General features: G+C 35.3%; 2 protein-coding genes across 3 annotated transcripts; one reads left to right on the top strand and one right to left on the bottom strand.

The window, feature by feature from the left end:
• Positions 1 to 2,175: 2,175 nt before the first annotated feature.
• LOC110855681 (alpha-tocopherol transfer protein-like) lies at positions 2,176 to 4,527 on the bottom strand. 2 transcript variants are annotated; one of them, XM_022104091.2, is made up of 7 exons: positions 4,376 to 4,527; positions 4,144 to 4,244; positions 3,567 to 3,717; positions 2,950 to 3,143; positions 2,758 to 2,868; positions 2,458 to 2,622; positions 2,176 to 2,382 (listed from the first exon to the last, which is right to left on the bottom strand). In XM_022104091.2, exons 1-6 carry the CDS (start codon positions 4,431 to 4,433, stop codon positions 2,458 to 2,460), a joined length of 780 nt encoding a protein of 259 aa, XP_021959783.1. In that variant the 5' UTR covers positions 4,434 to 4,527; the 3' UTR covers positions 2,176 to 2,382. The 2 variants fall into 2 exon arrangements, with proteins under 2 accessions (XP_021959783.1, XP_021959782.1); XM_022104090.2 differs by having other exon boundaries at positions 2,462 to 2,622.
• Positions 4,528 to 10,422: 5,895 nt separating this feature from the next.
• On the top strand, positions 10,423 to 17,183 carry LOC118437412. The gene is made up of 4 exons (XM_035856392.1): positions 10,423 to 10,564; positions 10,765 to 10,840; positions 11,240 to 11,602; positions 11,682 to 17,183. The coding sequence occupies exons 3-4, from the start codon at positions 11,266 to 11,268 to the stop codon at positions 13,745 to 13,747; spliced, it is 2,403 nt and encodes an 800-aa protein (XP_035712285.1). The 5' UTR covers positions 10,423 to 10,564; positions 10,765 to 10,840; positions 11,240 to 11,265; the 3' UTR covers positions 13,748 to 17,183.
• Positions 17,184 to 17,494: the final 311 nt, after the last annotated feature.

The following is a 17,494-nucleotide window of genomic DNA, read 5'->3' as shown; positions in this document are numbered from 1 at the left end:
TTTATGCGGAAGGTATGATTTTAATACAAAACGTAGTAACCTTAATTCCGTGAAATCAACATCTATGAACTTAACCATACCAGATTACTAACTACGTCACTTATCAGTGACGTAAAGTTTATGACGATAATTGGTTACATATTTTTGGAAAATTTGTGGCACACCAGCAACTATGTGGCACCTTATTAGCATTATGCGGCAAAATGTTTGCCGTGAATGCCCCCAAACTTACACAGCTTAGGGTCAAGTCAATTTGAAACTTTTTCCCTTGGAGAAACCCAAGGAGGAATTGGTCGTCAAGAATGTCACAGAATACCGAAAGTTTGGCATGCGCTGAATAGAATATTCTTATGATTATAATTAAATCCTAATTGTGAAATATTTCATAATTTAACTATTTAGTTTTAGAACCTGAGAGGACAATCTACTTACCTATTTTCATTCTCATCGTGTAAAGTTGGGTGCGACGTTGCCACGTTCTCTTTCGCTCTCTCTCCCTCTCTCCCATGAATTTAAAACATATTCATGCTCTCCCCTCTCTCCCAGTCGGCAATGGCAACCATGCATTTTACACCGTAGGATATGTATGCCCATTCCCAAGCATGCCTATATGTATGTACCCTTCCCTTCTATACATGTACTACTCATGCTGTTCGGCGACTGGCTTATACATACAAGTGCACAGTTTTTTAGTTAAAAATAGACCACACTACTCAACAAATACTATCCCAACTTTCAAAACTGAAAATTAAATTGCAAAAAAAGTATAAACTAAAATTGCAAAAAAAGCTTAAAATAAAATTCCGAAAAAACTGAAAGTTAAATTCCGAAAAAATGAATAAAATGAAATTGCAAAAAATCTGAAAAAAAAATTTCAAAAAAGCCCGAAATTAAATTCCAAAAAAACTGAAAATTAAATTGCGAAAAAACTATAAAATGAATTTGCAAATAATCTAAAAATAAAATTCCGAGAAAACTGAAAAATAAACTGCGAAAAAAGTTGCATAAAGCTTAAAATAAAATTGCAAAAACGCTTAACTTACAATTTCAAAAAAGGCTAAAATTAAATTCCGAAAAAACTGAAAATTAAATTCAGAAGTATAAAATGTAATTGCAAATAAGCTAAAAATAAAATTCCAAAAAACTGAAAATAAAATTCCGAAAAAAGTATAAAACGAAATTGCAAAAAAACTGAAAATAAAGCATAAAATTAAATTCCGGAAAAAATGAAAATTAAATTGCAGAAAAGGAGAAAATTAAATTGCAAAAATGGTATGAAATAAAATTTTAAAAACTGAAAATAAAATTCCAACAAAACTGAAAATTAAGTTGTAAAAAAACTTAAAGTAAAATTGCAAAAATTCCTAAATAAAATTGCAAAAAAAGGTTTAGAATAAAGTTGTAGAAAAGCTGAAACTAGAATTGTAAAAAGCTTAAATTAAAATTACAGTAAAAACTTAAAATCAAATTTGCTGAATAACTTAAAATATAATTTTCCAATAGGCTTTCTTTCGATCTACTATAAGAAATACAATAATAATTGGGAACCACATCACCATTGGTCAGGGGGGGGAGTGGTCAAACAGAAATCATAAGAATCAATGTAAAGTTAGAACGGAACAATATTCTTCTATTCTTTGTGCACCATATGGTGTCATAAATTTGCGCAGATATTTCGACCACACCCATTGCCGGAAAAGGGGTGTGGTTGCAATCAGTACGCGATCATAGCGAGGCGCAAAGCGCCGGGAAGGGGTGTAGCTCGTTACCTCTAATTTTTAACTTGAGTTGGACCTTAATATCGTCATGTGTTGTTTGCGAGGCCATCGTGCACAGTCAACTGGTTATTAATTGATAACGGCTTTATGAGTACAAATACTTATCAACTGTAGGATACAGGACGAATAAATACAACTTTTTGGAACTATGTAAAACTTATTAGGCAGGTAGCAACTAAAATAATTTGCATGCTGGAATGATATGTAATGTCAGTCCTACATACGTTAAGATGTGGTTCTGTATTTACTGGAGTATGTAAAATGTACCTCAACTTGGAACAACTCGATCATGGTTACGTTGTTTTTTGCAGAAAATTATGTAAATAATGAAATTTATTCATTACAGGACAAATTAAAAAAATGGATGATATATAAAACTGGATGATACATAATTAAATCGATTATTTGGTGCTAAAAATTGTTTCCTCATTTATTTAATCCTTTAGTGGCATATAAGTAATCGGACAATTGTACTTCGAGTAAAGGTTAAGTAATTCATACCTACGCATAGAAATAGTTGACCCTGTATACTTATGGGTAATATTCGTAATTTGGAAACTACAGTATTCAATGTTTCCCTACACCGTTTCCTTTATCATGTGATCTGCAAATTACATACAGATTAAATTATCCCATGAAGGAACGCTTCATTACTAAAGTATATATAAGTATGCATCACCTACGGCCAAATTCCATCATAAAAGGCATCATTCGCTTTCGCTCCAGCAATTAGGTGGCTATCATAGGCCTCCGCATCGGTCAGAGTGCCACCTAGTGATTTTGGGAGAATATTTGGTGGCACGTGCTCATGCAGCGACTCCAGTCGGGTCGAGTGAAGATGCACCTAGTCAAATTCGGAACTACTTTATAAATGCTGTTGGCAGTGTCAAGTTAGAACAAGAATCTAAAAACTGCCCTACTGATACATACACACGCTGTCAAGTCATAAAGAAGAATTTGAATAACATGATTTGCATACCCTTCCTCCTATCTTGTTGCTTATAACCTTCCTAAAAAGGGGTAAAAAGGTGTGAATAAGTGCGTTTTCGTTCACAAAATGTAGCGCTTTTGGACTCGCGGGGAGACATTTCTGATAAAAAAAGCACGTATTAATTATATTTTTATGAGGCCATCCATAAATTATGTGACGAAATAATTTATGTCTACTTACGAAAGCAAGGTCGACCGTTTGCATCAGATATGGAAACGAGGCCATCATCTTGGATAGGGGGAAGTCTTTAAAATTAAGAATTAAGACCACGCCGTCCGGACTGAGGTAGAAATAGCGGCGTAAACCCTCATCCAGAGCGAAGTGCGTGACCGCGATGGACTCCGCCACAGAGCAAAAGGCTGGAGTCCAAGTGCCTGTTTCAAAAATTATTGAAAAATATGTGAATAGTTTAGAGTACACTCTTAAAAATAATGTCACCATTATCAAAGGTACAAGTAAAAAATATTAAAACCGGAGAAAATGGACGCTAACGTGGGAAAAATTTACACTTTCCTAATATACTGCGCACTTTTCCCCACTACGGATGCAAATATCTCCGCCAAACCTGCAAATTGGCAGATAGTTCTGTTTCCAGAGTTCAAACAAATTAAATTTGTGATCCATTGATTGACACTACTTTCGTCAAAACCTGTGAGCGTATGTTAAGCGACCTCCTTTATTAGTTGATGCAAATTGTTACAGATAACAGTAGTAATAGTAGCAATAGTCTGTAGTAATTAATGTAATCAAATGAATAAAAAATAATGGTTAATTTTCTGAAAGTTTTGTTTTCTTACATGTATTTAGGACAGCAATATATCTCCCTTCCGGATCTTTGTGGCGGAGCATTTGGGCGAAATCGGTATCCAATAAGGCCACCTTGGAGGGTCGGAAAGGGCTCATTTCCTTCCTATACTTGACGGTCCGCATGTTCATGTATTTTTCCAGCTATTACAAATTATATGATTATTTGAGCCTTGATATTTGTTAGAAATAATTTGAAATGTACGAAATATTAGAGGTATTCATGTCACACTGTGTGACTCACACATAAATTCTCCTAAATAACTTTACAAATTTTCTAAATATAATTTCAGTCAATTGTATGTCACTTTTCATTGGTGGGTACTCTCTTAGAGGTCCAGTGTTAAACTACTACCGAGCGGTGACTCCATAGAACTGGTAGTGATACGTAATACCGTATATCAATATCTGCGTTGTAACATATCGAATTTTTAAGAGTGTACCACCAGTCGTTTCTGCGTGAGTGACGTAAACTTTATGACGACAGCTGATTATTTTTGTAAAATTTGTGCAACATACAGTCGCAATTTTTTCAGTGAAAGTGTTTGCCGTGAATACCCCCAAACTTACACAACTCAGGGCCACCTCAACTTGAAACTTTTTCCCCTGCAGAAACCCGAGAAGGAACGGGTCGTCAAAAATTTCATAGAATGGGGCAAGTTTGTCATGTTCTAAATAAAAAATATGATTGCACATACAAGTACATAAATGTAATTAATTATAAAATAATTATATGTTGTAATAGTAAGAGTAATTATAAAATGCAAACCTATGCTTGGAATTTGAAACTTTGGAAACTTACCTCTAATTTTTAACTTGAGCTGGACCAAGCTATCGTCATGTGTTGTTTGTGAGGCCATAGTGCAAAGTAAAATGATTATCAATTGATAATGACTGTATGCATTTATCAGTGCAAATACTTATGTATGTATGAGCTGTTTGATACGGGACGAATACGACTTTTTGTAATTTATTAAACACATAAATACGTAAATACATACATATGTAGCAACTAAAATTATCTGCATGTTGGAATGAAAGGTGGTGTCCAGTCCTGTATTGAAATGCGGTTACATATGTATTGAGATATTGGAGTATGTAAAATGAACTTGAACTCTCGTTCATGGTCAAGTTGCATTTTTGCATGGAATTGAACGAATAAATTGGTTCATTGCCTGGAAATTTTTTATTTACATACATTATTCACGCCCATGAGTCATGAGAGGATTAAGGTGCGTTGAGTTATGTACATAACGTTGATGAAAATTGGTCTTATTTAAGTAATCTTAAAACTGAAGTATGCAAATGTGCACACGGATGTAATGCGGTAACCAAGTAGAGCCATGCATAAAACCAGCGATTATAAATATATATATTTGCATATAAATCTAAACTATTTATATAAAGCAGGCAAGTGTGTCGCTGCTGGGTCGGTGGCTTAGTTGAGAAGTTAGCCTCTCCTTTTCTCTCTTCACTCTGCAGAGAGAACAGGAGAGGCTAACTTCACTAATGTTGGGGTAACGGGCTTATCGACGGTCCTATTTTGCACGTCGAATGACGGGCTTCTACACTAGTGTAAGTATAATACACGGTATATAATTGGATAGATCGGCGTTGGAGGACATATTTTTGAAATTGAGTTTATTGACAAGCTTTCGGCACAAACAGAGACCTTTATCCGGTCATAAATTGGGGTCAAATCACAAATGGCGAAGTACGTTCATATTTGTTTCTTGAAATTAATGAAGTGCAGTTTTGGGAATTATGGCGATTAATACTTATAATACTTTAAAACTTATAATAAACAGAAATAATTTAATCTAAATTTATAAATATAAATATATATATTTTGTATTCAAAATGTGTACCATGGTAACCTACCCATATTACCACTGTGCATATTTACTCAGCACCGTAGTAATTGTTTTCTTATTACACACTACATTACATTATTGATTAATACACAGTCGAGGAGTATTAACGTTGGCATGTGTATACGGACATATGTATGTACATACGTATATAAGTATGTTAATGTTCAGCTTCGTAGTCAATGCACAGATATTATAATATATGTATATGTATATATATGTACTCGTGAGAAATTGCATTTACATCAGAACTGGTAGAACATATGTAGATGTGAAGATATGAAACTAAAAAATATGAATAATAGTTCCGAGTGTACGAATAGCCGTTCTAGGGCAGCATTGATGCTAAATATAGTTTGATCATTTATTTGGTTGAATAATTAGATTGTGAGTAATTATAAAGTTTGTTTAGGCGATGTTTGGTATAAACTCGTGTGGCAACACTGGTGAAATTCAAAGCTACTCTGTCCTGGATCATTATTCATGTGATTGATTATACATACATACATCAGGTTATTATTATACTCGACGGGTAATACGTGTCAAGAAATTGAAGAAGTTCAAATTATCATAAATGTCCAATTTGTTTGATATTTAAATATTGGACAAATTGAACCATTTAAATTTGCAATGTTGAAATTTGCCATATTTCGGACATTTATTTTCAAATTTGTCATAAATACCGGTTACATTAGAATTGTGGCAAATTGGACGGTCAAATATGACATACCGTAAAAACTCAAATAGTAGCCGGGGGCTACTATTTATAAAATTGGTGGCTGGGACCCGGCTACTATTTGAGCAAGGCTACTATTTGGGCAAGGTCTCTATTTCTAAATTATGAAGATTGACACGGCTACTATTTGCATACGACTTTGATTTTTATTTCCTGAACCAAGCTCAAATTAAATTTTAATAACAACACCAATTTTGCCCTTAAAGTCGTAGTCCATTAGAATATTATTCTGCTCGACCTGCTCTTCAACAATTCCTTCGATGAGCTAAATTCGTGTTTTGTCATCGACTGATAGCTTCGATAGGGCGTAACTGCGGTTATATTGAACTATAATTTAATTATCTCAATGAATTGGCAAGAAGTGTGGTTGTATGGAAATTGAGACGCGTATATTCGAATAAGGCTACTATTTGAGCAGGGCTACTATTTGAGCAGGGCTACTATTTACAAAATTTTGAAAATAGACACGGCTACTATTTGAGCACGGCTACTATTAGAGCAACGGCTACTATTTGAGTTTTTACGGTATTTATTTATGTATACGACATTTAAATCTTCTTGAAATGGACAGGCTCCACCCTTAATTGTACTGCACCTGGACAGACAGACTGTTTTATGGTCACGTGTGGCCAGTTACTTTTTTGCAGAGAACGCGACTGTTTTTAGTATATTAAAAACAGTGTGGTAATTAATGTTTTATTTAACAAATACCACAAGTATTATTCTATTATGCCATTATTTGCACTTTTCTGCACTTCCAAAAATTTTCTGCAGTGAATATTTTGGCCAACTTTTTCGTACTTGTTATTGCAAAATTAGCCCTTGTATTTTTAACTTTGGGTTTAGCTTCACGAAATGCTTGATGGGTCAAGATGCTAGAAAGCCTAAAGACTAAGGAATTTATGTAAATCAGCTACAACTTTCCTCTAACTTGTACATAAATTAGTCCGTTTACCCAGCAACAAGCAACGTTGCCGTGATATTACTCACTCTATCGATATAATTCAAAAAGTAGTTCATCTCCAACCCGTTCTTCATTGTATCCACACTTTTCAAAAATTCTAAACTAATCGCATTCGGCAACATCGACCTCAACACGGCCCTTCTATACTTGTCCGTCCCATGCATTCTCGTCATCCTTGAAATGAACAATTTTGACAGCATCCCCGCTCTGGCAACGAGACAGATCACCGCAAACTCTACAACTAACGAGAATACGATAATCCCGATGCAAATCGCGATTAGAAATACCTACGTTTCGGCATCATTCGATATTTGCGCCAACAACGTGAACAATCCGTAGGTCGATAGACTAACCGCCGTGAAGTGATGCAGACACGGATTTACGAATTCGCGAAACAGTTCTTCTTCAAGGATCGTCATGACGTGGAGCATCTTGTACATTTTTACGGCGGAAAAGAACCCTAATCCTGGTCGAAGTTTGTAGGATAGATCCTTCCCAGTGATCGGAACTAGGAACATGGTCCACAAGTAGAGACACCCAATGCTGTAGCCCATCAGGATAAGACAGAGATCCAACGTTTCGAACATGAGGGTTACACCGGTAGCGGAAAAGAAGCCGAGAACTGCCTGAATTGATAATGACACCAGGGGTCCGTACAGTTCGAAGTTGTGGATGGCGCGTAACAGGGTGTAGAGCGGGTTCCATGGAGATATTGCGAATATGGTGACCAGAAGAGGAGACACGCCTTCTAGCAGGAAGCGGAGCAAGCGGGAGACTCGAGACATTTTCTCAATGGCGGAGTCCACCTTGGCGCCGTATTTGTGGTCGTTGTCGGGGAGCATTTCTATTGTAAGGATGCAAAAATGTAGTAATGAGTTTTGAACTGGTATGAAAAATTTCACATACACATTGTTCGAAGATTAAGAAATAAACTAATCCTTGCTTAAATCGAGCTATACTACCGGGATTGTGAGTTTATCGAGTAACCTAAACTTTTAAAGTTAACATTAAACTGTTATTCCCGCCAAGTTTGGACGATGCCGACTTTACGTTAACTTTAATTCATTAATGGTATCTCTTATTCTGTACAGTAAGTAGCGAATTTTTGTGTAGAATAAGGTTCTAGGTATGGAATGAGACACTTCAAATTTCGATGGAATATTTACATACGCTTCCGTTAATTCGCACAATAACCTTGTAAACCTAATGTTAGCATCTTCGCTAAAGGCAAATTTACGTTGGCGCAAAAATTTAGTGTCCGAACCTTAACACGCAATCTCCTAATTTTGAACAACATACAAAATACAATTTGTTACTTAATTAATTATACTTTATGTCAATACTAATTTTGTCAATAACAAACAAAAGTTAACCAACCTTCCAGTGTTTCCTCCAAGGTGAACATGATTTCAAAGCCGTGGATTAATTTCCTCGATCCCTCCGGTCTCATGAGGATTCTCGCGTAGCACAAGTACGACGGTAGTATGAAGCAGATCAAGTAGGTTAAATAAAGGGTGAGTTGGTCGTCAACCCCCTTCGGAGAATTGGACAACTGGACGCATCTCACCAACAAGGAGGGAAGTATGATGGATGCAGCAAAGATATTGAGACCTTGAAAAGCCCGCATGTTCCATTGTTTGTCTAGAGCAATGGCCCGTCTCAGTTTGGGATTCCAAGTGATGAAATATGTCGTGAACAAGGTGCACCTCTGCGTTGCGAGGATTGCACCGCGAAAGTGATTTTTGTATGCGTTGTGTAACATGGTTTTAATTGATGCTTTACTTTAGTACACCTGGACGACTAAAGGAGCCCTGGACGATTTAACTCCATAAGGAAGCTTAAGCCGCATTGAGAGCCAATACCACACAACGACGAGGTTTTCGACCCCTCCCAGATAACCTCTCATTTTTTTGAGATTCTTAAACAATCACAAATTTATATAAGTTGTCTTTGACTTTGGCGTACAATTTAATGCATTCTTGATAAAGTTTGATTCCAAAAATGAACAAATGATATATTTAGTAAATAATATTAGCAGGAAGAAGTTTATTATTGGTTGGCGCTGGGAGTGGTCGAAAATGGCAAGCGAAAATGTCCCTGTGACATTGTACTTCGTTTAAGTACAATGCGATTTTTGATACGTCCCTACTGAAATGATTTTAGAATGAGACCTTAGCGAGAAATTTAAAAAAAATCTTGCTAAATTTATACAATATGTATGTACAAGTGGAGCATGCAATATCCAAGGAGAAAGATACTCATTTTCGACTACAAATGAATTGAACAAAAACTTAGAATGATGTAATTCCTATTTAAACGTATGGTATTTGAAGTATTGTCAGTTATTAAGGATTTCTAAAATTTTGGCGAACTAATTGTAATGCTAATTTGCATTTCTAGAATTATGTGGTATTCGAAAAACTAAGTTTAACATATTTAGTACAAATGTTTGTATGCACTTCATTAATTATTTATATGTCTTGTTAGCATAATTATGTCGGTCTTTATGTAAATATGTATGTGTGCACTCTTATAAAACAGATATTAACTTATTTATGTTTTTCACTATAAGGTAACGACTTATTTATTAACTGTGCAATTTGTCTAATATGCATTACTGCAGACGTGCGGAACGCCACAACTCCATGTTCAAGTAAATATATCCTTTAGCCAGAAAAATGTCAAATTATGTATTTATGTAATTCGGTTACTGTAAAATTATTTAAATTACGAAAACGAAATGGTGAATTTTGGGATTATTTATGTAATTTATTTGCCATCGCCACTTTGTTTTAGTGGAAAACGGTATGCAATCTGTATGTATGACATACTTAGGATTAGTTACCACTAAATTCAAAAAGGAAAAGTCGACGATGAAATAATTATGTAATAACTTTAAATTTGACAAGCTATGCAAAGCTAACCTACATACGTAACAATCATCTTTATGCATCATGAGTCATGATTCATGACAAACTTAAATTAGTTACTTAAACTGACGTATTCAACGAATCAATAACTACCAGCACATGGGTGAAATAGATGGAACTCAGAAATGAGTTTTTTTCACAAGCAAATGATCCATCAAGTGGCATATGAATATGCATATCATGCAAATAGATACATCCATATTTAACTACATACATGCATACTCTTGTGTAAATTTAGATCTGGTCCACCAGCAAAACCCATGACAGCTTAATTCATGAGCTAATCGTTAAGTTACATATGTACAGAATGGATAGGGTAGACAAAATCCAAACTAATCCACAGGCTGACTCGGCTTTGACCAGTTCCATGTCTCTGCCAGTAATTAAATAAAAGTCGGCAGCTGTTTTTTTACCGAATAGTTAACTGTAAATTAAGTGTTTTAGGTTCCAGTCTGTCCGATTTCAGGAAACGTCTACTGTTGAGCATTTAGTAAGTTATTTTTCTAACATGATTTAGATAAATACTTTAGAAATTGGAAAGAAAGAAGTGATACATAAATACGTAAGCTTTACTTAGAGTTTAATGACATAATATTCATAATAATGCAACGATTCATAATAATGAAATGATTCATAATAATTAAGTCAGTCTTTAATAATGTATGGCACAAATATGTATGAATTTTGCAGGAACTATAACACGTGAATGTACCTGACGAGCGAAAGTATTTACGCAAGCTTTGTCCTGCTAAATAGGGTTTAGTTGGTAAGTATGCAACTCGTTTAAAAAATCTCAAATCCGCAATTACGTAAATCCTTCGTTGGTTGTTTCCAAATTTTGTGAACTTAAATTTTTTAAACTTATTTTAAATAATCTTCTATTTTACTATACAACCTCAACTATTATTTACATTGACAATCTTGCAGTAGTATTCATTTGTTGCCAAATTGTGGCAAAGTTAAATTAACCACAAACATATTCGACTCTGTAAAGTTAATTATTTTATCTCAAAATCCTATAAAAATTCCTAATCTCACACAACACAGTATAGATTACGTCTCATTTAATAGGACGTCTTCTAAATACACTTGATACTTTGGCATACCCTTTGGTATTCCGTGTAAATATATATATATTAACATTGCTAAATTTCATTTTGTTTAGGTGCAATCGTGCAAGACTAGGTAAAAATGACAAACCCTTGGAAAACGAATAATAGCCTTCAAGTACTGGGGACGGAACCCTTGGGAGCGGGTTCATTTGGCTCTGTTTGGAAAGCTCAGCATGTTGAAGATGAAAACGTTTATGCCGTGAAACAAATCAATGTTGCTAAGGCGCTGAAGCATTTTTCAACATTTGAAAAAATCAAGCGAGAAGTTGAAAATCATGGAAAAGTTCAAAGCACCTTTGTCCTCCGGTATTATACATTTTGGTTTGAATCTGGCGGTAAAAAGGTGCTCGATCCGCCATCCTCTCTTCAGACGCAACGCACTGAATTTGACTCTTCAACCGCAAGCTCATCCACAGGTAAATTAATTCTTTAATTATAAATGGTGCAAAAAAGTTAAATATGTATATAAACAGTTAATTATTTAATATTAATTAGCTTCCAGCTCTGGCTGGGATGACCTTGATGACGACAATAGTCACGATACCCTAAACCTGTTTATTCACATGGAATTCTGTAATTACAAACCCTTGACGGAATTCCTACTTGAGAATGAAACATTCGAAAAACGAAGCAAGGATTTGCCAAGAATTCTTGATCATCTATCCCGCGGTTTGGAAGCAATCCATGCTCAGAACATAATTCACAGGGATTTAAAACCAGCAAACGTCATCTGTGCAAAATCCGCTTACACTGGAAAAACTCACTACAAAATTGCTGATTTTGGTCTTTCCGTGGTTAATCAAGGCTATGGCGAAGACGAATCAATATTTGTGGACGATTTGCTTGGGGAATCCATGCAAGATTTAAATTTGCGTGAAAACCCCTCAATCAAAGGAACATTAACATATCGAAGTCCAGAAATGTTGGAGGGCGTACAGGAAGGATATACGGAAAAAACTGACATTTTCTCCCTTGGTCTCATATTCTTGGAACTAATCTGCCCCCAACTTTTAAACCGTGCCGTAAAAATTCGCCTTTTTACAAATTTACAAACTGGAACTATTCGATCACAAGATATTCCTGCAGAATATTTCATATTCTGTGGATCTTTATTGCATAATCAAATACAAGTTGTGAAAAGAATGTTGGAGAGAAGCGCCGGGACTAGGCCGAGTGCTACAGAAATTTGCACCTTAACTCAGCAGCCGGTACATTTTTCCAAAATTCAAGAGCCGCAGAGTCCAAATAATTTTACTGGCAGAGAAAAAGCGCTAGAAAAGATTTCTTCCATTTTTAGCTACTCATTTAAAGTCGTAGTAACCAGCGAATTTCCCGGTATGGGCAAAACTGCATTAGTTTCCCACTTTGTGAAGGAATACCTCAAAAATCAACCAAACATAAACTTGGTCTGGATTAACACAAGGACAACGGCGAGTTCAAGTTTAACCGCTGAAATTGAAGAACTTGCCCTAGAACTGGATGTTGCCACCAGAGTTACGAGTCCCGTTCCAGTGGTGCGGGAATCCGCACATATTTTTAACGACATCTGTAGAAAAATGATGGAAACTTACGATCCAATTTTTGAAACTATATTTATCATTGACTCTGTAGCAGATGAAGATTGGATTTTGAGAATAACGCATACCAACAAGGTTCCCGCGATTTACATAATCGATAGTGAATATTTCGCCAAGGCGGCTGAAGATACGATTGTGAATATCGGCCCATTTTTGGAAGAAGAGTCAAAACGTTGTCTTTCCTTGGCATGCGTTGGTCGTCAAGAATATCTGGATTTCAGCGCCATTTGTCGCGTAACTGAAAATCACCCTGCAGCAATCTCAAAAATTTCAAAAATTTTAAAATTTCTACAAGAAAATCTGCAAGAAGATGAGAAATCTGAATGGATTGGAAAGATTGCTGATGATTTTATTCGTACTTTGGCTCAAATTAAACAGCATGAAGAATCATTTGAATGGAGTGATTTTGAATATTTGCACGCTGCAAGTATGGCGTTAGCGATACATTATCTTATTCAAAATTCCCGCCTCCATCCAAGTGGCATCACCACAACTGCCATCACCATTTTACAGATTTTAAAATGCGTGGATAATACTGGAACCAGTTTGAACACCGTGCAAAAATTATGTCACGGAATTATCCCAAATTTGAAGCAAGATGATTTGGACGCCGCTTTACAACTATTGCGCCATCTTGACCTGGTCGTCTTACCTGAAGATTTTGTTGAAGCCGCGAAAAGTATATTCCAGAGTGTTCTTCGTATTGATAGGATTCTTCCAGATTTTTCTCAGGTTGAAACTTCTAATGGGATGAAAATCCTTCAAGGGCTTGCGAATTCAACCCGAACCGCTATTATGGACTCCCAATTCTTTTGGTTAATGACCCCAAACAAGAGTAAACAGGTGGTGGAAGAATTTGCTGATTTTGTCGTTTCACTCTGTCAACGGACCAATAATACGAGCTTGCATGAATTATCAAAAATACTACCCAAGAACTTGGAGAATATGATAAACGAACTTTGGAGTTGGAGTATCAGATCATAAAATTACATGATCACGCTGGAGAATTGGATTTGGAATTTGAAACATATTCAAAATTAAAGATTAAATGTGACAAAATTTTTAACGATTCGAGAGATGATTTCCTGCTACAAATTAACACCCAGTTTGCTTGCCATCTTGGACGATGTGGAAAAACTTCCCAAGCCCTGGAAGCCTTTAAAGCGAATCTTGCCCTTCTGGAGGAATCTTCCTCAGAATTGCGGGATGATCGTGCAATCATGGCTACAAAAAGCTATATCGCATCCCTTTTAGTTGAATTGGATCGTTTCCTGGAAGCTGAACAAGTTTACAATGAAGTTTTGCACTGGCGTGAAATCAACCTTGGAGAGAATCATTTTGTAACATTGAATACGAAAGGGGACCTCGCAAAATTGTTGCTGCTTCAAGATAAACACGCCCAAGCTAAGGATAAGTTGGAGGAAGTTATAGCCCAAAAGTTGGAAGCTTATGGGCAAGATATGGCCGCCATAGAGGATATTTTAAACACCAAGAGAGACCTGGCTGTTTGTTACGTTGGTCTAGGGGAAAGAAAGAAAGCTCGAGTTCTATTTAGGGACGCATATCTAACATACAAGGCCAGTCTTGGGATCGATCATCACGTGACCCAGAGTGCTAAACAGTTTCTGGACACATTGAACGCGGCAAAAAGTGAGTGGAAACTTGCGAAAAGATGAATTTATATAATATATTAAGTACGCTGGATCAAAATTCTTGTGAAAGACATATGAATATAAAATATTGTGCTAATAACAAAGTCCTGACAGTTTAGTATGTCAGCGTTAACACATTAACCCTATTCGATCATTATTATACACATTCGGTGGATGAAGATTTATATTTTTTTTTGTAATTGGGAAAAGCCGTTAGATTATTATTATATAGCGAAATAGAAATACTTATAAGCATACGTTTATATATATTATATCTCCTTACGTTGCATAATAATGCTTTGTAGTGAATTAATAAACATATGTACACATACATTCTACATCGTCGCAGGATAGTAGTATCTAACATTCAGGATAATAGTTAACATACGATGTTTGCATCGTTTTTGCAGAATTTAGGGTCAACTGATACGAACGATTTACAATAAGGGTGTTAATTCATAAGGGTGTCATTCAAATTCATCAAAATTAGTTAAAGAAAAAAGCTGCGGTTAAACACCGTAAAAGTCGTATGCTTATTAATTCGAGTTTTAATTGCAAAATTTTACAAGTCTTAACTTCGTAACTTACGAGGAATACGAAGAATACGAAGCAATCATGAATACCCTTAATGCAAGTTTGAATTTATTACGACACAAATTGTATATCAAGTATTACTTTATACGGTGTATTTTACACATACATACATACCTAGTCGTTTACACTCAAGTGTCAATGACATACAGCTTTATTACCTTTGTAGTTCTCAACTTAGCAATTTTTGACTAATTTTACCGAAAAGCCAGATAAATTTCAATTCAAAAACAATTTTTAGTCTTAAAAATTTCCTCCTCCTGCGTCAATGCTACGCTAAAGAAAACATGACCACTCCTCGATGGAATTACGCACAGATTCCAGGGGCATTTTGTGGCATTCGGGGGTCAGAAATTTTTTCCAAGCCTCCGTACTTCTACGGGGTTTAGAACACACCTTTGCTCCTAACTTTGACCATTTTTCATATTCCGGTGATTCAAATCCAGCAAGGATGATGACCATTTCTGATTGTAGATAAAGACCGGAATTTGTTTTTTTAGCTACGCTTGGGTCATTTTTTGCACTATAAATTCGTGTTGAGCCCTGCTGCGAGGTCCTATCGATTCCATTGAATTGGATCTCACTTAGGGGATGTACCACGGACTCAAAAACGTATTTTAAGAAATTTAATTCCCCCACCTCCCCCCAATTTTCAGCAAAATGTAGAGAAATTAGCCCAATTAGCTCCCACCTGCCAAAATCATTAAAAAACCTAGATAATGTGACTTTCTGACCCTTTGTCTATATTGGGGGATGTCTCTGACCGATTTTGCGCAGATTAGGACAATTCACTTGTTAAAATATTTTTCCGATGTGAAAATCTCCTCATTTGTAAAAAGAATCCTGCTCACTTTTTTGGAGCGTAACGCTTGAGGTGACGCCTGCATTTATTTAATCTGGTTTTCCTTTGAGGTACGATCAAGATGTGGCAAGTACCACATTTCAAAGCCTTAAGCCTAACCTACAATTTGAGCACTCATTGGATAATTTTCATTGACACTGTCAGCAGTGAGCCCGGTTTCCGTTGGAATTTCGTGAATTTCTTCGGATTCCAGGCTTGAGAGGCTTCACGATGGGTGTGGTCTTTGGAGGTTTTCAAAAAATTCTTCTTCGACTGTTCTTAGTCGATTCGGTCCCCATGAACGTTTTTATACTCCGTTGGGCTAAATTAAAGCACACCTTTGACTTTTTCAACACATGTCAAATTCACTATTTTTCTTAGATTTTTTTTGTGAAAAACTATCGCCGCCCGCTTCCCTTCAATTTCCTATATATTTATCCAGATGTTCAAAAATTACAAAGTCCATAGTGAATCATAATGTAAACAGCATGACGAATCTAATGCACTTATCAGATTTTAATTTTGCGGCGTAGGTTTTTAGCAATCAGCTATTGACACTTGAGTGTATACGACTAGGTACATATGTAGGTACATAATGTATAGTTTGCACAGGTAGTATGGACACATATATATGTATATATGTGCTTACTTGTTTACTATTTCCCAGTAATATATATATATACCGAGGACCTAAATTGTTAAGCTCTCCGTAATCGCTAACTAAATGTCATGTATTCATTCTGAACATTCACCAGTAGAAATTTAAGTTATTTACTAATTTATCATAAATGAACCTTAATATATATTCAATATTATATCTTGTGCCTAAAATACTCAAAGCCGACTTCCTAATTTAATATATTACTCCAGAAGATTCTGTGAGCGGAAAGAATTAGAAAAATGATATTACGATATTGATATTGATATTATGAGGGAAGAATCTGGTATTTTATGAAATGAAATGTATTTGAATTCAATGCTCAACATACAGAAGAAAAAAATCAAACAATTCGTTTAAAAATTGACCTCAATTTTCTGATTAAGAGAGGTAATCGGTATACCTTTGTCGTGTTATTAAAATTAGAAAACTAACTTTGCTGTAATATGGAAAACCAGTTTTTAACTTAATACCTTATATAATATTATATAATAATTTATAATATTAGGTAATATTTTATGCCTTAAATTGTGGCGAACTGAAAAATAATCATATTCTAACTACCCATAGATAAAATGTTACCATTGTTTTTCGGAAAGAGATTGTACGGAATAATTTATAAGACGTGTCCAGACTTTGAGCTTGAGGAAAGAAAAATAAATTTATAAAATAATAGGATAGAGAAAAATAATTGCAAATTCGTTATCGTCAAATATACGAAGGAAAATTTATTACAAAGTTATACAACCGGACTTCCTTAATTCAATTTAATACAGGTATGGTTTTGCAATTGAAAGATATTATGAATTTTTTATCTCTAGAAAATAGGAAAATTTACTTTAAAGCTAATTTCAGACATACTGCAATGCCTTATACTTTGAGTAGTCATATTATTCAAGTTCAAAAGCGATATAGAAATAAGTAAGGAAGCTGCAAAATGTTTTTCATGGTTCGAGAAAAATTCCTCAAGATAAAATTTATTGGTTTTC

Source organism: Folsomia candida, unplaced genomic scaffold (assembly GCF_002217175.1).
Source record: "Folsomia candida strain VU population unplaced genomic scaffold, ASM221717v1 Fcan01_Sc013, whole genome shotgun sequence".
Taxonomy (NCBI): domain Eukaryota; kingdom Metazoa; phylum Arthropoda; class Collembola; order Entomobryomorpha; family Isotomidae; genus Folsomia; species Folsomia candida.
This window is presented reverse-complemented; position numbering and strand designations above follow the sequence as displayed.

What these genes read in the sequence shown, in the direction of transcription:
- LOC118437412 (XM_035856392.1), top strand. Translation starts at nt 11,266, where the DNA reads ATGACAAACCCTTGGAAAACGAATAATAGCCTTCAAGTACTGGGGACG. An exon ending in AACCGCAAGCTCATCCACAG is followed by an intron (nt 11,603 to 11,681) that starts GTAAATTAATTC and finishes AATATTAATTAG; the next exon opens with CTTCCAGCTCTGGCTGGGAT.
- LOC110855681 (XM_022104090.2), bottom strand. Translation starts at nt 4,433, where the DNA reads ATGGCCTCACAAACAACACATGACGATAGCTTGGTCCAGCTCAAGTTA. An exon ending in TTGAGGTGGCCCTGAGTTGT is followed by an intron (nt 3,718 to 4,143) that starts GTAAGTTTGGGG and finishes AATTTGTAATAG; the next exon opens with CTGGAAAAATACATGAACAT. An exon ending in TTTTATGATGGAATTTGGCC is followed by an intron (nt 2,383 to 2,461) that starts GTAGGTGATGCA and finishes TGTAATTTGCAG; the next exon opens with ATCACATGATAAAGGAAACG.